Here is a 26,497-nt window from a genome sequence, read left to right on the forward strand (position 1 = left end):
TACCTATTAAGTTCTGTATCAGTTACAAATTATCATTACTTACCTATAAGGCCCTAAATGGTTTAGCTCCTGCGTACCTAACTAGCCTTCTACCACGCTACAATCCATCACGCTCCCTAAGGTCAAAAAACAATGGACTTTTGGTAGTTCCTAGGATAGCAAAGTCCACTAAAGGAGGTAGAGCTTTTTCACATTTGGCTCCCAAACTCTGGAATAGCCTTCCTGATAATGTTCAGGGTTCAGACACACTCTCTCTGTTTAAATCTAGATTAAAAACACATCTCTTTCGCCAAGCATTCGAATAATGTATCTCTTAAATTGTGACTGCAGTTGTATCTGATCAAATGCACATTCTTATTCTTTAGCTTGGGTTAAACTAATTAATTTTACTTTGTTGGAACAGCAGCTACGCTAATGTTGTCTCTATGTGTTTCTATGTTTTGCCTCAACTAGGATTTACACAAGCTCCAGTCTGGATCCAGAACACCTGAGAAGAGATGATGCTGACCCTCAGAGGACCTCAGATAATGCTAACCCTGAATCAAGATACAGAACTAACAAATATTGTTACAAGTGTGACTGAATCATATAATAATTGCTGTTAATAATGTTCATCGTCTGGCTGACTATGTCTTGTATTAATCTTTCTGAAAAATCCTGTCATATGCACATAAACTGATCACCACTTATAAGCTACTACTAAATATTGTAGAAATGTAATTTTCTGTAAAGTTGCTTTATAATGATTTGTATCGTAAAAAGCGCTATAAAATAAACTTGAATTTAATTTAATTGAATCTTTTGTTAAAAGTAATTAAGTTGATGTGTAATTCCTTAAAATATTGGCAAGCAGTTCCAATTAAGGATGCCTTAAAATAGTCAATCTGGTTTTTTTTATATACAAATCTCACCTTTACACATTCTGGAGAGGCTGAGCAACTTGTCCCCTCTCTCTGTCAGTGACATGGCTTTAAAGGTTTAAAACATTGTGTCATGTGTTTTGTCATTTCTGCAGTCATTGTTTTATCAAAAACATGAATTGGCATTGGCAGGAAAAGAATGCATTTCAAAGACAAGCCTTAAGTAAATATAGTGGGTTTGATTATCTCTGTCAATCATTCGTAACAGATGTTTATTTGGCCATAGAAAAATGGTTTCATGTTGCGAGGTAACCTGGTTTCTAATATGACTTGTAGCCATAGATGTCGCTGTTTCATTATTTATTCAGACTCGGCTCCCTGTCAAGGAAACTATCAAAATAGTTTTATTTAGCACAGAAATGTAGTCCTCCATAAAAATATAGAAATTCACTTGTGTCACACTTAAACATTTATAAATGTTATTATGTAAGATAACAAAATATAACAGCAAGTGACATTTATTGTATAGGTCCCATCATTCTGTGGACACTGTATGCACATGATGTACATAATCTCAGGTTCATTCAAATGCTCTATGCTTCATTTCAACTTTTGGCGCTTGGATATTTTCTGACTTCTGAAATGTGGTTTGCTGATGGCTTCTGAGTTTCTTAAGTTACATAACCGAAAATCACAAACTCAGTGTCCTCGGATACCCTTGCTGTGGAGTCTCTTCACATTGTGTAAGAACTTTGTCTTATGAAGAATTCATGAATATATCTTCAGCTCTCTACAATGTCCAATATAACCTCACGTTTCTAATTTAAGTTTGCATGCAGGTTTTAAGGACGTTGTGATCTTAGTTTATTTATCAATGAAACTATGTAAATATTCAAAACTTTTATAAATCTTTTTTTTTCAAACAACCTAATTTTACATCTCAGAAATATGAACTCTTAATCGTTAAAACGTCTAAATTCCTTTTAAAATGTATTGTCTAATTGCATCAAACAAGATATTACACCAAGTGAAGGATGCAAACAACTGATTTCCGAGCATTTCTCAGAATAACTTCCCTTTTTAACTCGACTCTTTCCGGACGACGAGGCCTTTCCGGGAATTCTGTCCGTGTGAACACTTCATGGGAACAGCGGACAGTTTCCTGCTTCAGAGTTTTCCATACCAAAAAGCTGTATTTTTGATTTCTCCTCATATTGATGTTTGTTCTGTGGCCGCCGGTCACTCAGACACGGGTTTCTGGCAGGTGCCCACGGAAGAGCGAGCAGACCGCAGGAAATGACACGCATCTGAGCAGCTGGAGTGAGTAAATGACATCACGAGCGAGGAAATGAGCTCTTATTAAACACACAGCTGTCTGTTGTGTGCGGGACAGGCAGTGTTGGGAAGGTTACTTTGGAAATGTAATAGGTTACAGATTACAAGTTACCCTGTTTAAAATGTAATAGTAGTGTAACTTTTTCAATTACTTTATTAAAGTAATGTAACTAATTACTTTTGAGTACTTTTCTAAATTTGTGAAAATTAAAGAATAATAAATAAAAGCATATACATCAACTTAAATACAGTTATCTAATAAGCATGTGACGTATTCTGTGTAATAAACTCCTGAAACATTGGTGTTTTTTTTAAACTGCTGTCTCTTTGTATATGATGATAGTTTTCTCAAAATAAGTAAAAAGCACATTAAGTGACACAAAGCAGTTCTAGAAATTATGTGCTCGTGTACTCCTATATTAAAATGGCAGAGGTTGAAAACACTGCAAGCTTCAGTCCTATGTGTAGTAAATGAAACCATGTCTTTGCCATTAATTTACAGGAGGGGCGGACTGGGGAAAAAATTCAGACTGGAAAATTCAAACTCATACAAACAAATTCATGGACAAAACTATTTTTTGTATGGACCTGACATAAAAAAGGTTTAAATCTTTAATTTGGGGACATGCAAAATAATTAAAAGTTCTCTCCTGAACTGCACCTTCACTTCCATTTTTCTCTTCAGTCTCTTTATTTTGCCCTGTTATCCATCTCTCTCATGACTTTAATACTCAAGATTGAACAAAACTATACTTTACAATACAATACTCTACAATACTACAATATCTTTATAGAAAAATCCTAATACTGTACATGAGTCATGTTTTTCCCTTACAAAAATTAACCTTGCTTTTATTAGCCTATATAAAAGTAAAATAACCTTGTTTTGTTTTTGTTTTTTTGCAAATGGATCTGTATTTATTTTTAAATAAATACATTTGTAAAATAATTTTACATTTTTGGTTACCAGATTTAAACAATAGTAACCATTTTCTCTGGATTTATAGTTAAATATTAAAATGTAAATTTTCGTGAGGGTTGTGTTGTTGTCTGTCGTAGCTCCCCCTAAACCTATAAAAAAAGCGGATTTTTTTTCAGATAAATTCCTACTGTAACATTACAACAGATAATAATGATGTCCTTTATATAGTATTTTGAGTGATGACTGATGAGCAACCTGCTGCTGCTTGATTAAATAAATAAAAAAACAAAGACAAAAAAGCATCTTTACAGATGAAACTGACCTGAAACCCTGAACAGGACTCAGGAGTTCTGCTTCTCTGCTCCAGCAGTCCACTCTATTCTCTCTCTCTCTCTCTCTCTCTCTCTCTCTCTCGCATTGATTACTCTGAGTCTGATCCAAACCGTTTGGCGGAGGCGCGGAGAGCGCGCGAGTCATGACTAACACTTAATGACTTATTAGATATTTAATTATCAAATGGCGGATTCGCAAATGATCGCTTTAGTACATTCGGCAGGCAATTATACAATAATGATATTAAATAGTGGGGCAAAATCGGCTGCCACGCCACCGGGAATTGTCCCGGTTCTCCCGGTGTCCAGTCCGCGCCTGATTTCCACAGACACGCAGAATGTGCAAGTCATAAATTGCATTTTTGGGGCTTAATATTCACAGACACTAGTCCATGTCATGTTTTGATTCAAGTGTACTGACCTACTTTTGATTTAGTCATCCAAAATGTGGGATATTCCGTCCGCGTTAGGCATTTCGTTTTTATGACTGGATTCTACGAACCAGACTGTATTTCCGCATCCCGGAAATTATTAGGGCGGTATGTCTCAGAATAGTCAGCGCAATTTGGGAAAGAAATCAGTTAAATCTGTATGTGGATGTGTGTAAATATTCAAATGTAATCCCCTTTGTAATCGTTAAAAATTTCATAAGTAACTAATTTAATTACTCATTTTTTCGTAGTAACTGTAACTAATTACAGTTACAATAATTTTGTAATTAAATTACGTAACGGCGTTACATGTAACTAGTTACTCCCCAACACTGGGGACAGGCCACGGGGTTGTTGTTTTGATCACAACATTGCGACGAAGTCAAAACACTTCAAACTTCCATATTACTGTATTTACATACGGTCATGATTATACTTTGTAAAGATATTAACGTAATCGTTGATATTCTGAGTACTATCCACTTCCACAATAGGCTATGTGAGGAACAGTTCATCATTTTAACTGGACTTTTTAAACCTGGGTGAAAGTTAATGTTGTGTTTTATATTAATTTGACCTAGGCTATTTAATATCATTAAATGTGTTTGAGATCAAACAAATTGGAACCTTGAGATGATAGTAGCCTATATACAGTATCGCTATAAGTAGCCTGTAGCATTATATAAATAAAAATAGGCCTATAGAGATGGATTTAAAATGCATGAATCGTGGTTTCATTTTCTTTGTATCCCTTACGAAAATTAACCATGGGTTTACTAGCCTAATTCACCACAAATTAACCATGGTTTTGATACACTAACCAGTTTACCCAAAGTATTTGTAGTTAAACTGGTTATACAAAAGGCCATCAATACGCCCCAAAAAAGAATCATAAACCCATGGTTAATTTTCGTAAGCGACTGTTGCTATTGTGCAATATACTGTAATATTAAATGCTCATCTAGTGGGTCATTTAGTTATTTATAATTACACTTACCTTATTTTAATGCTTATTTAAGAGGAAATACAATAACTTATTTACTGCAGCATTCAGCATTTAGTCCATGAGAAATGCTCTTGAATAAAAGTGTGTTGTTAATTAAAACATCTATATGACGAGATCATGTGACAGATTCAGTATTTTCTGCTAATGTCCATTCCGATAGTTTAGTATGCTGATACTGTCGGTGTTAGTGCATCAGAATAATCTATTAACCAGTAATATTGGATAACTTTCATTTTCTTCCAGTAGATGGCGCCCTACAACATACATTGGTCAGTTAAATCCTATTTGTTACAGTCAGACGATACACACACAAAAAAAAAAACCCAAACATAAGCACAACAGCCACAGAAGAGGGTCGAAACAACCCTTATTACTCAGTATTGTTGTGAACCATATAGGAAACTACAGTCATTTTATTAAGAACTACACTTGATTATTTAACTCTTCATAAACCGGTTTCAGTATCAGACCGTCTTCATATGTTAGAAACTTATTACAAACACCAAATGTCAATAACTCGCCAGAAAACACATGATTGTTGTATTTGATGCGTACGGTGGCACTTTTGTACAATAAACATCGACAGCAACTCTGAGTTTTACTGATACTGAAATCAGCCTACGTGTAGTGTGCTGTCATAGTGCCTTTAAAAAACATGCTTTATGTAGTTTTAGAGCCCAAAAGTAAACATTTGTAAGGAGAAAAATTAATGGCCATTTATTTTATTTTTTTAAATATTGCAAATCATTTTCCTTATTATCATGTACTTAAAGCTGCATGAATATTCAAATGCATTTTAAAATGAACACCGAGGTACAGTAACTAGCTGCATTTTATTTTATAGTCTTTTGAAGTTTCCTCAGAGATCCAAAGGATATATTCTGTCATTTCTAATGCTTCTTGTATAGAATGTAGAATTACACTCTCTACTTACAGTGATTAAACATTTCAGGTGTATATAATAAAATGTAAAAAAAAAAAAAAAGAAAATACTGCAATCATTTTCAGTCAAAGATGCCTATTTATTTTCATTAAAAAAAGACATGAAACAGTTCAAATGTGACCACTTGGAAGCAAAATGCTACACCAAGTTAACGCTTCAAAATAGGACAATGAATAATAAAAAATAAAAAAAAATCTGAAAATGCTTAAAAAAAAAAGTGGGAATGTTTGCATGGAATACACATGGTAAAAGACCATTCTATTACCTACCAGAGAGACAGAGGTACATTGCAATTAAAGAAAGACTGCCAAGTGCTGGGGTAAATATATATAGATATATATCTGCTTAATTTGTCAATTTAGATCAATAAAATATAGGCCTCTGGGTACCCACTCTTTCACCTCTGTCCTAATGTTGCCTGCAAAAATACTAAGAAAAATGACATCCAGACATCTCTTTTTAAAAAGTACACATTGAGCATTATTTTACATCTGCGCAAGACTGAAAGGTCAATATCCAATACAAATAGTTATCAAAAAGAAGACTTTCAAATGTTATTTCTGCAAGATGCTTCAACAAGTAAAATGGCTTTCCTGTCTCCAAGCTTATTTTCATATACCATTATATATATATATATAAAATAATGTTTAAAAAAATCACTTAAAATATACACCGAGAAATCAAAATAAAGAATAATAAAAAAAGCATTCAAAATAAACTTGAACCCAAGATGTTCGAGGAGAAAATCAAAACATTGATCCTTTTTTGCACCAATGTGTCATAATGCAAAACCCAACCTATGGAGATTGTTTCCAGGGAAAGGTGTGATCCTTAAAATGTTGCGATGCAACGCCGTGAGGTGTGTCCGGCCCCTGTGTTGCTACATTTTTGGGGACACAAAAGGAAGTGAGGGAGTGATGTAGTGAACACACAGAAGACAAGAGGTGCCAAATAACTTAGAATAACTTAGGAACAGGTGTAGGAATGTATGTGTTTGTTTACATGTGGCCATATGTGCCCTTTACAAACGGTCGAGGAGCATAATCAGTGCAACGCCTTCGGCTTGGGGAGTGAATTAAGGACAGAAAACAAAAAGGAAGGTTCAAACAAGTATTCACGGGTCTGTGTGAGGGCCTGTGTTGGTGATTGTCTGTTCTCAGTTCAACGTCTCTACAGCAGCGCCTGCAGCCGAGGAGCAGATTCAAGGACCGGGACCCTCTGGAAATTCCGCAGGGGTCAAGAAGTGACGGAGGGGTGAAAGGTTGAGGAATCTAGCAGGCCTCCATCTCTAAAAGGGGGCCTGTAGCTGCGGCCTTTGCTTTGCAAGAGGAAAAAGAAGTCCGTTTTCCTCCTGTAGAACACAAACGGAAAGAAAAACATGGTAAGTTTATTAATCTAATAAAATGTATATGTATATTCAGTGTACCCCAGTGCTGTTATGGATCCCAATGACTTTAATTGTATTGACAAAAACAGCTGAAACATTTCGTTTGGAATGATTGAGGGGGAGTAAATGACAGAATTTACTTCGGACTGACCTATCCCTTTAAGAATATTAGACCTACTGTTTTAAACAACTTAGCTCTATTTTTATTTTTAAATCAGTTTAATCCAAATGTCTAATTTATAGTGAGTTCATAGTGTACAGTCTCTAAAAACATTGTGCATGCAAATTGCCTTTGAAAACATGTGACAGAAATAAAACATAACAAAAGCACTGAGATCTTTTTACCATGCATTGTAATTTGTATATTGCACATTAGGACATTTAGAGCAAAAACAGATTGCAAGCTTTCAACAAACTGGCACACTCAATTTCCCAGCATACCATTTTAAAAGAAAAAAGAATCCCGTCTCCAACATTAATCACGAATCGTATTCTCAGAAACCCAAAGTTTTCCATCTCAATCTGTTTGTCCAATCTGAATCCCTTTTGAAATGTGAAATATTAAATGTAACAGGCTCTATTTTGGTCGACAAGCTGTATGGGGCTATTTCAGAAGTGCATCAAATGGAATTCCTGATCAAAGTGAGAAGCAGGAATACAGGAGCAAACCTCTGATGGATAGAGCGAGAGATAGAGAGAGAGAGAGAGAGAGAGAGAGAGAGAGATGGATAAAATGCCACACTAGTAGTGGGCTCCTCTCTGGAGCGGAGGTCGAATGCAACCTTTTTCTGCAGGATGTCAGTTTTGCTCCACAACTCCACCCTGGACCACTTTCACATAAATACATTCGTACACTTGTATGGAAGGCTTTACCACATGTGGATGAAAGGCAACTCCTTTTCCAGGGAGCGCTGACCCTGGTGCCGAACCAACAGAGAGAAAGAGAGTCACTGAATAAAGTGAGCGGGGGCGCTTTTATTTACTTCCCCTGCCCACCCTTTTCATCCTATGAACTCAAAGCTTCCCTGTGCCCTGCGCCCCCTTCCTGGAGAGCGTTTTCCTTCCCAGCCGCAGATGAAAAAGCCTGGCATGCTTTCCTGCCTTTCCCCGCCAGCCTCCTGTTGGAAAGGGAGGGGGTGCGTCGGGGTGTTTGGAGAGGTTAGGACGGTGCCGTCGGGCCACGCTTTAAAACTCCACTCCCATACAAACGCAGGGATTCAAGAGCTACTTCCCATTCGTGCTGTGGAATGCTGAGGTCCGGCTCGCAGGAAATTAAACGCTCCTCTGTATTCGAGGGCCAGCCACTCTCAGTGCTTCTCTTCGGCTCGGCGGTAGCTCGGCTGTTCTTTGAAGTGTGGGAGGTTAAGATAACAGGCATGGCCCTGTGCTACTCAATTGGCCTGTTCACCTCCTGAGGCAAATCAAAAAGCCTGCAGCTGGGACCAACACACCTTCCTTCCTTCAGTCTAACCCTTCCCTTTCCCTCAAAAACCAGAGAAGGTGGCTTTAAGTGCTCAGTGAACAAGAAAAAATATTGCTCTAAAAAATTGGAGAAAATGTGCTTCGGTTTTATGTTTGCCGCTAAATTTTGTTACCAGCAGGATCTGAACGGCCTGTTTGTAGCTCAAATTTTTTCTCTTTCTGCACAAACAAATACAAAATATGGGGGGCTGAGAAAAGAGTGTTGAATTTGTTGTTTTTTAAATATAAAAAACAAGCAGCTGTTTCTGCAGACACTTTGCTATATGCGATAAACCAGAGAAGCTTTATGATTAAAACATTGGCCAGGAAAGAGAGTACAGACGATGAGCCCGAATCTGGTTTGTGTTAAGCCTAGTCAGCTGAAAAGGTCCTCTTTCACACCAAACTGACTTTGGACCAGTGATCTTGTGTTGTAGCACTTGGCTTCATGTCTGGTTTGGCAGCGTCCTTCAAGGAGTCCATAAAAATTCAACAGGCGCTATAACCAATGATCTGCTACGAGGAGGACGGGTTAAAAAAACCTGGCCTGAGTAATAAAAACAGCACCTGGATGAAAAATCTGATTTAAACAAACCACTTCGTTCAGTCAGCACTTCCTTTGGCCCTGAGACAGTAACATTAAAGAGGGGGAAAACTCCTACACAATTACGTCTGTATAACTGCAAAGCAACCGCAGTTGGGTCTTCTCTCCTGTGATCTCTCTTCCGCTTTCTAAAGAGGATGAGGAAACAAAGTTCACAAAAGATCAAAAACTCAGGTGAGGGCAGGGGACACAAGAAGGGCGAAGGCTTGGTATTCCAATGGAGATCATGAGAGGGGTCTGCCTTCATCTAAGGAGTAGTGGGATGAGAGCCCGGGAACGACGTGCTTCTGCAAAGCCTGAGCTGCAAGCCAGGGCGGCACTATTAAAGAGCAGCACAATGACTGCTCCCCTCCTCTGCCCGGCTGCTTCAAAGGACCCGCAACCGCTTGCAGTCGCGGGAGGGAGCAGAGGGGGAAAGAGGAGCAGGGGTTCCGCCTGCTTTCACAATGGGAGCCAGATTTACTCCCTAGGAGAGGAACTCCAGCAAAGCACAGACAGACGACGGCTGGGGTGTGAAAGAGTGAGAAAGAGAGGAGAGGAAATGTAGTGGACACCACATAGTTTACAGATTCCCTCGCTGCTTAGATCCTGAAACCATCTGGCAAAAGATTTAAATGAAAGATCTGATGGAGGCGATTCTGATTTGCATATTGAATTCAACCATTTGTGCAAGTTTGTTTGTTCCTTGTATCCACATACAGGCAAAACTCCCAGACTCTTTTTATAGTTGAGAAGTCTCTTGGCAGCAAAACAAGGAAGGAAACCTCTGGGTTTCCGCTGCCCTCAGTAATATTAACCAGTTTATCATAGGTGACTTGTACTCTTTTCCAGGGTTTAGACTAGAGTCATGCAGAATTGAACTGAGAATGTCTTTTAAATTCCAATTCAGCCTATTAATGCAAAATTTGCTATTTCAATTTGAATGGGGAAGAATAAACATTACTTCATTTTTACTGAAGTAAAAACTTTTGAATTTTGAAAGCAGAGATAGATAACAGAGACAAAGATAGAGAGATACAGACAGACAGAGACAGAGAGATACAGACTGACAGACAGATAGAGACAGGCTGACAGAAATGGAGAGATACAGACTGACAGAGTGAGACAGAGATGCAGACAGAGAGAGACAGAGATACAATTTTTCCCGGGTTGCAAAATTTTACCCCTTTCACACTGCCAGTGATTTCCCAGAATATGTGTATATAATGTACGAGACGAAAACGCTAAGCACATTAAAGTTCCTTTAAACTGGTGAACAATCTCAGCTTCAGCGCAGATAGTGAGGAGCATGATCTCTGCTTCATTAAAGTTTGCACTTTTTTTTTTTCGTGAACATCAATCTTCCTTTTTTACACCCAGTAAAAAAATCGTGCGACAACGTGCGTCATCACTACGACACGGCATTAGTTCTGGCTTTTGTTCACACAGAGCTCGTTCCAGGACTGAACCCGGCAATGTTACTAGGTCCCCGATCCGGGATCAATCCTGGGACGTGTTTGCTTACACAGAAGGTGACCCGCCAATGTTCCAGCAATTTTCTGGGTCCAACGTGCAGTGTGAAGGGGGCTACAGAGATATAGACAGACAGAGATACAGGCAGACAGAGAGATACAGACAGACAGACAGACAGACAGAGATACAGACAGAAAGAGAGATATAGACAGACAGAGATACAGACAGACAGACGGATAGATACAGAGATATAGACAGACAGACAGAGAGATACAGACAGACAGATAGATAGATAGATAGATAGATAGATAGATAGATAGATAGATAGATAGATAGATAGATAGATAGATAGATAGATAGATAGATAGATAGATACAGAGATATAGACAGACAGAGATACAGACAGACAGACAGAGATACAGACAGACAGACAGAGATACAGACAGACAGAGAGATACAGAGATATAGACAGACAGAGATACAGACAGAGAGATACAGAGATACAGACAGACAGAGAGATACAGAGATATAGACAGACAGAGATACAGGCAGACAGACAGAGATATAGACAGACAGAGATACAGGCAGACAGACAGAGATACAGAGATATAGACCGACAGAGATACAGACAGACAGACAGACAGACAGAGATACAGACAGACAGACAGACAGATAGATACAGAGATATAGACAGACAGAGATACAGACAGATAGGACAGACAGATACAGAGATATAGACAGACAGAGATACAGACAGACAGATAGATATAGATAGATAGATGTGAGGAAGAATAAAAATGAACTGAAACTAATGTGTATTCATATTAACATAGAATCTTATGTTAACTTTTTATTTTTGTTGTTTTTTGTTTTTGTTTTACAATTTTACAACAAGTTCTTGTTTGAAAGTTTTGGTGAAAAAAAAATCGTAAAATTCCATTTCAACTTCCTGTGGGGTGTGGCCAATTCAATTCAAATTAAACGCAATATAATGAAGTGAAAATTCTTTGAATTCTACCCAACCCTCACTCTTTCTAGGGGTCCATTTTTTTATTATTATTTTTTTTTACCAAATCCAGTTCAGGTCCAGACCTTTTCAATCCAAATCTGTTAAAGCAACCCAAGGCACACAGTTCCAGCTTACTCCAAATGAAAAGGGTTTTAAGATACAAAGGGTATCAGTAATTCTGCCATTCACGGGGTTGAGGCAGAATGGACATTAAGAAGAGACAAGGCGCTCTCATCAGAACACAAGGGACTTTTAGTTTCTCTCTCATGTTTTTTCATCAAAGGCTGACATCTGACTTCTGGCCTCACTCATCAGAGACACAGAGCTGGGTAAAGATGACCCGATTCGGGCACAGCTGTCCAACAGCACTTTCTTCACAGAGAAGGCCATGAACTCCACAGTGGCCTGTACCTCCAATGGTTTCCCAAACTGGTCCCCACTATTGTCAACCTCTGGGACACTGAAAGCTTTCAAACCTTCAGCCGACCACTCCCAATAGAACGGCAAACCTCAGAGAGGGCCGCCAACATCATCAAACTTGGGTGAAGAATGCAGTCGATATAAAAATCTAAAGTGAAACACTGCAGAACAGTTAGCGTAACAAAGAGTCAATGTCCAGGTGGCAACAAAGCAGCATGTTGAAATGTGCCAGACTGTGGTGACTCACAACCTTGGCTTCTTTGAATGACTAAGACTACATCTCAAGAGCTAGTTTTCATTAAAAGACCACCATTGTTACAATGCTTTCCCCAGTTCCCAATGAAAAAAATGCACAGTGGTGAAAAAGTAACAGCCCGGAGGGCATGTGTGCCTCAGCTCGGATAACAATCTCAAAGTCGGCAAATCACAAGGGTTAGTCAGACAAAAGCTCTCACAGCTAAATCTGACAAACAGACACAGTTGAGAACAAGAAGTGGAGATGTTGTATGAGCAGGAAAAGTGGGATGTGTGAGGAAGAGCATTATATAACCTAAATTATTCCAATGTACAGTTTTATTTCAAAGACTATGCGATTCAAACTTTTGAATGGTAGTGTGTATTTAATACACGTTTTGTCCTAAAATATATATTAAAAAAAAATCTCTAGTTTTATGGTCTTTTAAATGGATATTTTAACTGGAAAAGCTGAATTTTTTTGTTTAAAAAAATGTAAGTGCACACTATATAATTCAGAAGATTTGGAATAAATATAAGAGACAAATGTAATGTTTCTCAGTCTGTTGGAACTGCATAAATTGACATGCTGTGGCAATATCCTCTGCTTCATGTACTGTATATTATCATGCTCTGTTGCTTCAAGTGAATTTCAATTGGATATTTTAACTGGGAATGCTGGATTTAACTTTTCCCCCACTATTGCATGTTATTATGATCCTATCCATCAGCAAAAAAATATTAATCACTTTATTTATTTTTTTAATATTTCATATTATATTATATTATATCATATTATATTTCTTAATTTATAAGATGAATAAAAAAAAAGACAAATTTGCTGTTTCTCAGTTAGTCTGATCTGCATAAATTGACAAGCAGTGGCATTTATTTTCTGTTTTATGTATATTAGTTTAAGGCTGCCACGATGAATCAGTAGAGGCATCCATCCACAGTTTGCTTGGCACCGCCAATTATTGGATCGAAGATAGAATGCCTTTTATATGCTTTTTCAAAGCTATTGCTGCCCACAGAAAAAAAAGAAATAAAGAAGAAAAAAAAAGTGTGTGAAACGGTCCAATTTGTGTTTGGGAGCCACAGGGTAGTGAACTGATCAACCGTAAAACCTTTGTCTTGTAGGTTTTTGGGTAGGACCAGATTTGTCACATCTGCGCAGTTTTCATGGCAAAAAGAAGTGGAATAATTCTCAGACTTTCTCCTGACAGAGAGGATTCTCTTCTTTGTTTAGCAAAAAAACGTATTTTAGGCCAGTTGCTAGTTTAATCGCTAGAATATTAAAACGCACAACGCAAGCCAAATAAGCTGGCAAGGGCTTCGTTCATTCACTGGGTTGGCTAGATAACACATGGGGGCCATATGGGTGAATGCTAAACGAGTTAGCTTACATCTGGGTCGACTCTTTCAATACCATCCCAGTTTCCGAATGTTCTCGAAAAACTGAAAATGCACCAGTTTTACATGGCCGTGAGCCACAGGATTGTATGCTGATGCTGCATGCCAAATGTTAAAGATGGAAGAAATGAATGAAGAAAGAAACCTGATAGCGTGGACTTGTTTTTCTGAGCTGACATTGTCAAGATTACACTGTTCTGTGATCTTTTAAACAAATGGTATGCTTGCAAACTGTTCTTGATGAAAAGCACTGGTATTCTGAAACTACTAATGCGCCACCCAATGCCATAAACCACACATCAGTCTGCAGGAAAAGGAATGTAATGGAGTTCTTAGAGTAAGGAAAGAAAAATGACTCGTCACAACAATTCATCAGTATGTTTCGGAAGTGGAAGCCCTTTAACATTAGTGCACAATCATGGGATGCAAACAACAGTTTTCGCAATACAACAGTGAATGGTGGATTGGTGAACTCAAAGTGGGCCTTTAGGATTAGTCTCATATTTTTCCAGATTGCTAAGAACCACATCATGACTCAATCAGACCAGAGGTATGGAAGAGGCTCTTACCATTGTTCAGATGTACGCCGTTTTCATTCTCTGGCCTGTACCTGCAGGAAATCGTAGCTTTTAATGACCAGGATGTGCCTCCAAATAACACCTAAGTCCATCTCTGGTCTTAGTTGTCAATGTAGGGCCAAAAAACAGAATTTGCTGCCCTATTTAACATATCAACATTGTTCATTAAAGGAACATTTCATCCGATAATGAACGTTCTGTTATCATTTACTCGTTCTCATCTCGTTTCAAACCTTGATTTTCTTTCTTTCACTGAACATAAAGGGAGAAATTCTGAATAATGTGCTGAACGAATCATTCAGGTTGATTCCTGTGAATTGGATTAAGCGATTGAAATGATTTGCTCACAAATGAGTCATAGTGACACATTAAGGAGAGTTTTACCTCATTGTTTGTCATTTGGTAGCTTCACAGCCTTAGCACTCCTTCCTCAAAAATTCACCTTTCATGTTCCATAAAAGAAAAAAAGTCATATCCTTTTGGAAAATAATGAGTGAGTGTAAATGAAGCCAGAATTTTCATTTTTGCGTGAGCTGTTCCTTTAACTGGTCTATTAAACACAGCTCTGTACATTGAATCATCAGAAGTACACATCACTAATGCATTTATAAAAGGGCAAATAGTCAGCAAAGTTAGAAGCCCTGTCAGAAACATGAGGACTTTAAAAACAGACTAATCCTAAAGACTTAAAATTGTGAGGAGAAGATGGCAAGATGGAATGGTGGGGTGGGTGTACTGTTCATAATGTTGCAGACTTTACAGATTAAAGAAATATACAGAACAGTAAAACTGCATGATTTTCATTCAACCACCAAAGACTTGAATTCATAAATGTTCTTGTTGACTATGAAAACATCCTTTTATGATTGAAACTGACTTTGTGAAAGCATATTGAGAAATGTGGTATCCCAACATTAACCACTTACCACCATATTCACAAACTAAGCCACATAAAGCTAAGTTAGTGCATACATTAATGAAAGAGAACCAATTACAGCAAGAGATAGAAGGTTTAGGAGTCTTACCTGAAGCAGGTTCCTGGATCTTTTCCCTCTTCCGCTTCTTTTTCTTTCCCTATAAAATAACCAGAGGAAAATTTAAAGCGTCATCACAGAAGCACGTGACATTTCTGCCATTTATAAAGTGATAAAAAAAATCAAATTATTTTAATTCTTAATCCTTAATTCTTCTGGATTGCACTGCCAAATCATCACAAATTAATAAAAAAAATTTAATAAAACAATATAAAATAAAGCTCCTATACTTTTAATTCTTCTGGATTTCATGGTCTAATCACCAATCAGAAAGTTAAACAAGAAAAAAATATCTGCCCAAGCTCCAATTGACATGACAAACACTCCTCTAGAGTGAGAAGTCTGGACTGCTTTAGGATTCGTAGCTTACCCAAAATCCCCTGGCAGGATGACTATAGGTATAGATAGCGCCGCACTGTCATTTTGCAGTCCAATATGAACCACGCTTTGGTTGCCTGCTGTAAAGTCTGATAATCCACTTATTCAGTCACTAATCTGTGTATTCTAGCTCTGGCTGACAGAACCAAGAAGCCCAGAGCAGTAGAAATGTCTATGACGGAGCAGGGATACGCTCAGAATCCTTAGCACTAATAAATACAAGTGTGCTCCCACCACTAATATATAAGTGGAGATGAAAGTTCATCTGTCTTTGAAGTGTTTCTTTTCAGCCCTGTTGCCTTTCCATTTGGTGATTAGTTTGAAAGCCAGGTTTTAGTTTTAGCATCACATCCTGGCACTTCATACTGAATGAGATTTATGTCGGTAGAAACTTAGGCGTCCAAAGTTGTCATCACAACATATATTTGAGATGTGAATTCTACAAGCTAACTGCCTTGATATCTGCCACATTTGTATAAACTAAAGGAATAATTGTATAAATTTCATAATATTTAGTAAATGGTTAGCAACATGGAAAACCTTTTTCTTAATGAGGTTTAGTGTGTGACAGCTGTAAGAGCTTAGGAGCAACACTGAAGGCAGTTACTATTCCAAACAGTAGAAGCTTTTAATGGCCATTCACATCATTTCCAAAAACATTTGGCATAATAAAATGCTAATAATAAGATGTAATTGATATTCATGTACTGTAAGCAGAACAGAAATGAAAAAAATGAAAAAAACTAATAGTAATTTATCACAACAATTTACATAAGAACATTTTTACAAACAATTTCTTGTAATACAGAAATGTTCATGTTTCGGAGTCTTATTTATGAAACAATCAGAACAAATTGTGTAAGTGGTTCATAAAATCATTCTTATGAAACGGTCACATTTGATGGAATTTACGAAGAAGCATTTATACAAATTTGTTCCACTTTTGTTTTATGTATCAGTGCGGGAATTTGTACAATGCAACAATTTGTGCAAGAATATTTTCATGCGAGAATTTACACAAATTCATTCTACTCTGGTTTCTCGTGCACATTTATGAAATTTGATCAGAACAAACTCATGTAAATCAGTCATAAAACCATAGTAAAGTATCACTGTCAATGCAACATCTTACACAAAGTTTTTTAGAAATTGTGTTTCGGAAACCCTTTTATGAAACCCAAGCAGAATAAATTCTGTAAAATCAACAAACTGTTTGCAAACAGTTACCTTCAATGCAACAGTTTAAGTTTTTATGAGCAATTTACTCAATTTTGTGCTGCTTACGTTTCATGAATGAAGTCCAGTGTATTTTTTAAATGAACAAATACAACAAATCGTTAGCACTAATACAGAACAAGCTCTTTTACAACAGTTTTTTTTTAATAAGATTAACATTTGGTCTACTAAGCAAACAAAGTCTTGTGAATCGTGCCATCTACAGTAGTAGATATGCATAAACTTTCACTTTAAAAGACAAGCATTATATTTACTTTCATGCAATCAACATGACACAACTCTCACTCTCAGGCAGTGTGTTAGTGTGGACACTTACATAATTGTCTCTGGCAGACCATCCTGGGTAAAGCTGCATATGGAGCTGCCGTTCCTTGCGGGCTAATTCATAATACTTTGCTTGCTCTTCCCGAGATAAAGCATGCCACTGTTCAGTGCAGAGGGAGATTAGAGAGGGGGGGGGAAAGAAGTCAATTACTGACATGCACTCTTAAGTTCCTTCCAAAGAGACGCGTGCTGGCATTTGGCTAAAAATCCTTGTTAACTCTCAAAAGTTGCGTGTGTGTGAGTGCATGTGCACGCGTGCCTGGGGGTGGAATGGAACATGATGAAGAGATTAACATATGCAGTGATGAGAGAAGGGAAAAGGAAAAAAAACACACAACTTTGATTTCATATCAAAACACTGGTTCCAATTTAGCGGCGCTTTACTTCAAACCATGTCAGGGTGCAATTACCCCACACTGCCGCAAAACGGTCCTTTGCTGTGGCTAGCCGCCTCTAACCGCAGAGGCTTTGGTTAAAGCATTAAATGTTTAATGGTTCCTCTTTTTCCAATTCCAAAATGGAGGAACATACTCTGTTAAAGATCCTACCTGCCCGAATTTCTGAGCTGACAGCTTGTGTGTTGATGTACTTGTTAAATTGAGTTAGACAAAAGTGCTAATTACAATAGACCCCTTTGTGACGGAGGTCTCATGGCACAAGTGACCTGTGAATCAGATACGCACCCTCCGCCCGAGGATCTGATTGATCGCGGCGCTCTCCTTCAGCGTGCATTCAGCCACCACATTGGCGCGCATCTCTTTCATATACAGCATGAAAGCGTTAAGGGGTTTCTTAATGTGAGGTCTTTTGGGCTCTTGCTCTTTTCTCTGCTCATGATGAGGTTTCCTGGAGAAACAGGAGGAGGAAAGAATAAAAAAAAGACAAGGAAGAATTATTAAGTGATATGTGGAAATACAAAGGGGGAAAATGCTAAGGGGGTGGTGTGAAAGCGCTGCCACAGCGACGCCATTGAGTGTGAGAGCACTGAATGTCTGATTCCAGCCACCAATCAGAAGGCTGCATGAGAGAACAATCTGGGAGCCAGTGCCGAAAAGCTAGCAGTGGCTTTTAATCATGTCCAGTTGAGTGCTTTCATGCAAAGAGATGACCTCACCAGTAATAGCAACCAAACCTTCATATTCCCTCCAACTCTATGACTCCCAAGCCCTACAACTCCCAGCATTTCGCTCCCATTGGTGACCTGGACCTGATACCACAAGCTATTTGCATGGCTGGTCAAAATCAGAACTAAATAATAAAATAATAAAAATCCAATAATAAAAATAACTGATAAATGGCCAATAATATATTTATATACACATGTGTCTGAATAAATAAAAAATAAAAACATATACATACATATATATATATACATATATATATATATATACACACACACACACACACACACACACACACACACAGTTGTGGCCAAAAGTTTTGAGAATTACATAAATATTAGTTTTCAAAATGTTTGCTGCTAAACTGCTTTTAGATCATTGTTTCAGATGTTTCTGTGATGTACTGAAATATAATTACAAGCACTTCATACGTTTCAAAGGCTTTTATCGACAATTACATGACATTTATGCAAAGAGTCAGTATTTGCAGTGTTGGCCCTTCTTTTTCAGGACCTCTGCAATTCGACTGGGCATGCTCTCAATCAACTTCTGACTGATAGCAACCCATTCTTTCATAATCACTTCTTGGAGTTTGTCAGAATTAGTGGGTTTTTGTTTGTCCACCCGCCTCTTGAGGATTGACCACAAGTTCTCAATGGGATTAAGATCTGGGGAGTTTCCAGGCCATCGACCCAAAATTTCAACATTCTGGTCCCCGAGCCACTTAGTTATAACTTTTGCCTTATGGCACGGTGCTCCATCGTGTTGGAAAATGCATTGTTCTTCACCAAACTGTTGTTGGATTGTTGGAAGAAGTTGCTGTTGGAGGGTGTTTTGGTACCATTCTTTATTCATGGCTGTGTTTTTGGGCAGAATTGTGAGTGAGCCCACTCCCTTGGATGAGAAGCAACCCCACACATGAATGGTGTCAGGATGCTTTACTGTTGGCATGACACAGGACTGATGGTAGCTCTCACCTTTTCTTCTCCGGACAAGCCTTTTTCCAGATGCCCCAAACAATCGGAAAGGGGCTTCATTGGAGAATATGACTTTGCCCCAGTCCTCAGCAGTCCATTCACTATACTTTCTGCAGAAGATCAATCTGGCCCTGATGTTTTTTTTGGAGAGAAGTGGCTTCTTTGCTGCCCTTCTTGACACCAGGCCATCTTCCAAAAGTCTTGGCCTCACTGAGCGTGCAGATGCGCTCACACCTGCCTGCTGCCATTCCTGAGCAAGCTCTGCACTGGTGGCACTCCGATCCCGCAGCTGAATCCTCTTTAGGAGACCATCCTGGCGCTTGCTGGACTTTCTTGGAAGCCGTGAAGCCTTCTTTACAAGAATTGAACCTCTTTCCTTGAAGTTCTTGATGATCCTATAAATTGTTGATTTAGGTGCAATCTTAGTAGCCACAATATCCTTGCCTGTGAAGCCATTTTTATGCAACGCAATGATGGCTGCACTCGTTTCTTTGCAGGTCACCATGGTTAACAATGGAAGAACAATGATTTCAAGCATCACCCTCCTTTTAACATGTCAAGTCTGCCATTCTAACCCAATCAGCCTGACATAATGATCTCCAGCCTTGTGCTCTTCAACGTTCTCACCTGAGTTAACAAGACGATTACTGAAATGATCTCAGCAGGTCCTTTAATGACAGCAATGAAATGCAGTGGAAAGGTTTTTTGGGATTAAGTTCATTTTCATGGCAAAAAAGGACTATGCAATCCATCTGATCACTCTTCATAACATTCTGGAGTATATGCAAATTGCAATTATAAAAACTTAAGCAGCTACTTTTCCAATTTCCAATATTTATGTAATTCTCAAAACTTTTGGCCACGACTGTATCTATCTATCTATCTATCTATCTATATATATATCTATATCTATATATATATCTATATGCCAGTAATAAAAGCAGTGTAAATATGAGCTATCAGGGAACATAAATGCATAGATTGTATTTTTAGCATGCTATAGAATGCTAGCAGCTTACTAAATTGGATACTCACATGTGCATCAGGTCTGTTTCGTGCTGTGGTTCATGTTTCACCTGTGGGTTGACAATGGCGGGATGCGGGATTCCCGTGGCATGGGGTCCAGGAGGGCCTGGTACCATATGATGAGAGAACCTGAGAGCAAAACAATGTGTGTGGGTTAATGCGTCGTTCATTATCTACATCCTAACCTTATGAAGATTCATGCTCATCTCTAAAATAAAATAAAATCTGGATTGCATGGCCTAATCAAAAATAAATAAAAGCTCCAATACGTCTTCACAATTCTTCTGAAATGAATGGCCCAATCACTATGAATTTATTTTATATATATATATAAATCTATGTAGTAGGGCTGCATAATTAATTGAATTCGAGAGTTACGTAATCATTCAAAGCGGCAATTAATAGTTCAAAGTCCACTTATGTTATTTTGTGTGTTTAAGATGCTGCTTTTTTTCTACATGTTATATTAATAGGTTTTTCCATTGTTTTGATTTTACTTTTAGTATAACACCATAATAACATTCATATTTTTATTTTAGTTTAATTTAAAGAAAAAAAAACAATCCAATGTATAGTTGACATTTGAGGCTTAATACTATAGACAAGCACTAAAAGTTTTTCAGTTCGAGTGTTTTTAGCTCGTTCATTTTCATATAAAAATATGTCATGCAGTTGCAAACAATGGTAAAAACATTCAATGTAAATTGTGATATCATAATTAATAATCACAAATACAATTTCAAGGGAATAAATGACAATTATGATTTGTCATAATCATGCAGCCCTACTATGTAGCTAATTTTACTGTCTCGACTTTACACAAATAGCTCTAATACAACCTGATCTGCTGACAAGCGCTCAAAACCATTCATTTCATGGTTGTCATCAAAAAAAAACATTATTTTATTTGTTATCCGTTGTGTGCACTCACCATCCCAGAGGAGGGGACATCTGTCCAACTCCCCCAGGGGAAAGGGAGTAGAAATTGGGAATGTCCGGTCCAGGATGATGCCTAGGCATACCTGCTTCAGAATAGAGAAGAGGATGAGACACATTGGTTTGTGTTAGTGTTCGATAGACACATCTGGAGAGCAGCACTGTGGCATCAACGTGGGCTGCACAGTTGGGCCCTACGGTCCGGTGCGGTGCATAAGCGGATCATGGGATAATTAGGAATGCTTTTGCGCTGGTCTAATAAGCCCTGCTGATATGATTCACGCTGCTTATGGATGTCTGTTGGCCTACAGTACTAAGCTTCTCAACTTCACTCCAAACACACGCATACATGCTCATTTATACACACACATTTGCACCAAGTTTAAGACTGTGTTTGTGTATAAAGACTTAAATCAAGGAGGGAAAAAGTAAGTGAGTGAAGTAAGGACCCAGGGCTAAATTAAACTGTCAAAGGGGCATCCATGTACGACAACAAAGCCCTAGAGATATACACACACACACACAGCAAGAACATGCAGTTTAAAAACAACCCCTGCATCTCCAACTCATCATTTTTCTCTCCATTGTTTCACATGGACCTCAAATTGCGCAGTCTGTTACAGTTAAGGACTAAAATGGGCTGAATTACTGTGTTAACTACTGGCTAACATAAATTTCTCCTTCTGCACAGCCTGGGTGACATCAGCGGAAAAGGAAAATTGTTCAAGAGGCAGGGTTTGATGAAAGATTTTAAGATAAACACTTACAGTAGAAACAGGAATGTGTATTTAAGTGGTAAACAGGGTCCATTTTGATTTAATGTTGACTTTCTGTGCTAAATGAAATAATTAAATTATGAAACACTCCACATATATTCCATAAAAACATACTGAAAAGGCTACTCTCTCACATTTTATTTCATTATTTTCAATTCCACCCTCAGCGTATTATGTCTGATGAATATGTGACTCCATGTTTGTGTTTGTATATGAAAACAGAGCAAGTTTCGGATCACTGGCCAATCTGCTCGTGGCGTGCAGTCTCATTCAGGCTATTTATAGCTCTCCAGACCTCCTCCGATTCATCACATCCTGCCTGCCCTCTCCCTCAGCGGTCGCCACAGAGGTGAGCTTTAGCCAGAAGCAGCACATATGGAGTTGGGTTCGCGTGCAACAACGCCAGCCAAAAATCTCTCCAGCCCTTTTAAACTTTAACCCCACTTCTTTACACGGACTTGGGGAAAAGAGGGTTCTAGTCAGAATGAGCTGTTAGCTTATAAAGTTCATGTCTCTTCGGATCAGTGATAATGGAGGAAGAGTGCTTAAAACACCAGGAAATAGCATTACAACACATAGAAACAGACGGAAGGAAAGGAAAAGTTCACCAAAAATAAACATTGTGTCAGCCTCATGTCTAATCTAATCCAGCATTTATTTCTTCTGTGGAACACAAAAGATAATTTTGGAAAATTTTGGTAACCATCCATTTTTGGTCACCATTGACTTCCACTCTACTGATATTATATATATATATATATAAATATTCATAAATATTCATATTCATAAATACAGATTTTTCAGTTTTGGGTAAAAAGAAATGCACCTTTAATGGACAAAATAAAATTGAATACATTTGACCCATTTTGACCCATATTGCATCTGGGTTCCCTTTGTTTTTAGAATATTTATAAAATTATAAATAATAATAATAGCTTTCTTTGCCTATCCAACAATCTGCTCGTTTCTGTGGATGTAACCAAAAAGTTAATAAATTACTTTTTATAAAAATAAAAAATATTGACCAATAATATCAGAGCCTACATTTCAATTCAGTCAAATCCCAAATAATAAAATCTACATAACTCTACATAATTCACCACTGAAAATTCTGCTTTACTCATTAAATGCATCTCAAATATTTTTAGTTAAAGGTAATGCCATTTTATTTATGGTAAATTACTCAAATAAAAATATTCCACTTTGTACACTGATTTCCCTGAAAATCAGACGTGATTGGAGGCAGGACTTTCTATTTTCTGTCTTTAAGTCATAGTTTCTAAACTGTGGTATTAAATTACTTTAATAATTTGCAATGTCTGTTTGTGCAGTCTGAATGTGTTTACCTTGCTTGGAGTTGATGTCCTGTGGGTGATGTCCCGAATGCGGGCCAGGTGCGAAGTGCTCGTCGCTGTATGTGATCAGAGGGGTGAGGGGGTGAACGGCATGGGATGGCTGGACCACCGGCACCTTATTTGACTGCAAAACACAGAGAGAAATACTGATATTGTAATAACTTCACATGTGACCGAGGCATTCAGAATAAGAAAAAAATAGGCAATGAGCCACCAAAGTCGAACACCTCACCAATGATGAGATGTGGATTGTGTACTGCAGTATTTTGGGGCAGAAACTAATGAATAAAGAAGGGGGTTGGGAGAGACAGAGTGTGGGTTAGAGGAGGAGAGAATGAGAAACAGGGAGGGAGGGAGGGAACGCCACAGGGCAGAGGCAGACCAGAGGTCTCGGGGCTGAAGATCAAAGGGAATCATTAGCCAGTGAATAAGGGAGTTCATTACAGAGCCCCGACCGTCTGCGGTGGAACTAAGCAGGGTTAATCACGTCAGCAGCGGACTCGAGACACACACACACACACACACACACACACACAGATCTGACTCACAAAGCAATGCTCAGCACACCACGAAAGCACATCAAGTACACAGTGTTCAAGAACATGTAGCAATTTTTCAGATAATTGGTGAGCTTCTCCTTTACCTGGCCTACAGATTTCTGTCTTAGGTCTAAAATTGTGCATTCATGAGATATGTGCAGAATATTGTAAATGCCAAACTCCACTAACTAAACCGAAGTATTAAAACCATGATAAAAAAAAAAAACCTTTTCAAAAAAAAAAAAAAAAAAAAACTTGTAACATCTCATTTTCAATTAGTTGTTCAACTTGATATACTTAATTAATAACACTACATAGATATTTAAAATATTACAAAATTAAAACCTATGAATATGAAAACTATAAATAAAAAAAAAAAACCTATTTCAAAATATTAATAAATCTACAATAATATCTCTGATACTAAAACACTGGTGTAGCTTTGATGAAAAACAGCAATAAAGCTTGCCAGAAAAGTTTACGAGGAGCCACTGAACAGTGTGGTAGAATGAGAACAATGAAATAACACATTTAATGCACATCCTTTGCCGTTTGTTTAGTGGCACTAGCTTTAAAAAGTGTTCTATATTTGTTAGGAAGAGCAAAATGGAGAAAAAAAGTACTTAATAAATCTGATTTATTCTGACCAAAGTCACTTGAACACACATCACATTTGTTCGCTGAGTGGGAAATTCCCAGGACGACTTCAAACCATAAGCATTTAGAAAAAATATATATTAAAATGTCCTAGGAAATCCATCTGATGCAAAAACAAAAACTCAAACTCAAAAAACAGTTATTGATTGTATGCTGTTCCTAAGGTTAAGCTGTATTGAATGTTGAACTGCAGAACTTGCGAGAGAGGCGAGACGGGTAAGAAGTGGCCCACCCGTGCCACAGGCAAAACTCCCGCAGGCACGAACGAGCAGTCTGTCCTAATTTGGGAGCAAAGGTTGTGGTTTCCGACCAGCTAATTGGCCAGAGAGGCAGGTGTAGGGTGCCATTTCCTCGGCAGACGTACTGCTGTAAAACCACGGGGCGGGAGGAGTGTGTGCATGTGCCCTTGGGAGGGTGGGCTATTTTGGGGTCCCTCAGACAAACTCTCTCAGAGAGGGGGGACGATGATATGGATGACATTCTCTGGAAAGATCTGAGCTTTGATAACTTTCGACAACACTTGGACTTCCAAACACATCAGAAGCGCCTACATTTTCCAAAGCATTTTTGGGATTCTTGCGTGGAAGCTGATGATACACAATTGTAAATTCCTAAATGCTTTCAAAAATGACAGATGTAGGACAAGCTCCTGGATCCTTTGAAAAAACAAACATAGTCCTAACCCTATCCCTAATCCGAACCCTATAAAACCAAAGCAAATGTTAGGTTGATAATGTTATTCAAACCCCAAGCCCCAAGCGAATCCCTAAAGTATGTTGGGAATGTTGTTCCAAGACCAACATGGATGACGATCCAGGAGCATGTCGTTTTTGGCAAAATCAAGTAGGGGTGTAGCAGCTATTATAATTTACCACTTTTCAAAGGTTATTCCACCCTGCTTTTTGGGTAATGATAACTTAAACATATTATTTTAAAAAATTTACTTCAGTGCAAAGAAAACAAATTGCATCCAGCTGAAATATCCGTTTTGAGACCAAGAACAAGCCACTGCCATCCGGTCCCACCTGCAGTCAAGTGAACAAACTTGCAATTGGTACCAGGTGAATGTTATGTACCTAATTAATATTCATGAGCCAGACTGACAAAAATTATGATGGGTCAGATTCTGTTCCACAAAAATGTTGACCGACACTGTTGAGCCGATGATTATTTGTATGATAAGACAGTGATTCCCAGGTAAAATCACATGCTAAACATGAAACTGGGGAATAGAATAGAACAGAAAATAATAGTTTTTGTAATGTTGTTCAGAAAAAATAAAACAACAATAAAACATCTGCTTTGAGGTTTTAAAAAGCAAAAAAATACCTTTTATATTATTATTATTAAAGGGGCCTATAAATAGCTCAGTCCAGTATGTGGTTTAAATATGGTTCAACTCTTGTTCAGAGGTGATGGCTAATCTGGACGAGTAGTTTTTAAAAGGGTCTTATCCTACCTTTAGGAAACCTTATCCCTGACTCTGCCTCATTACAAATATGTGACTGGGGGGCAGTAGCTACTGAAAAAGGCCCTCACTGGAAGACTGCATGATAGCATCCTTACCCTCTCTTCATTTTCCGCCTCTCAGCTCTTATTGGCTTTTCCTCTGGGAGAGAGATAAGAGGCAGGCATATTTTTCATTTAAGCCCCTAGTCTCTGTCTCAGAGTAAAGGAGAAAAGAGATACAGAGGAGTGGAGGAAAAACTTAAAACAGTTTGAGTTAAGGAATCCACGCAAGCATCATACAA

The 26,497-nt window shown here is 38.1% G+C and overlaps 1 protein-coding gene across 3 annotated transcripts in view; it reads right to left on the bottom strand.

The window, feature by feature from the left end:
- Positions 1-5,887: 5,887 nt before the first annotated feature.
- LOC132142708 (lymphoid enhancer-binding factor 1-like) overlaps positions 5,888-26,497 on the bottom strand; it is a 44,010-nt gene continuing 23,400 nt past the window's right edge. Inside the window, exons 4-11 of one of the 3 annotated variants that reach the window (XM_059552778.1) lie at positions 23,542-23,674; positions 21,415-21,508; positions 20,493-20,612; positions 18,043-18,205; positions 17,352-17,459; positions 15,413-15,461; positions 14,379-14,419; positions 5,888-7,180 (exon numbers count right to left, since the gene is read on the bottom strand). In XM_059552778.1, coding sequence (XP_059408761.1) covers positions 14,385-14,419; positions 15,413-15,461; positions 17,352-17,459; positions 18,043-18,205; positions 20,493-20,612; positions 21,415-21,508; positions 23,542-23,674 — 702 coding nt within the window. In that variant the 3' untranslated portion in view covers positions 5,888-7,180; positions 14,379-14,384. The remainder of the gene's footprint in view (positions 7,181-14,378; positions 14,420-15,412; positions 15,462-17,351; positions 17,460-18,042; positions 18,206-20,492; positions 20,613-21,414; positions 21,509-23,541; positions 23,675-26,497) is intronic. The other 2 variants (XM_059552779.1, XM_059552781.1) reach the window with 2 other exon arrangements.

Source organism: Carassius carassius, chromosome 6, assembly GCF_963082965.1.
Source record: "Carassius carassius chromosome 6, fCarCar2.1, whole genome shotgun sequence".
Classification (NCBI taxonomy): domain Eukaryota; kingdom Metazoa; phylum Chordata; class Actinopteri; order Cypriniformes; family Cyprinidae; genus Carassius; species Carassius carassius.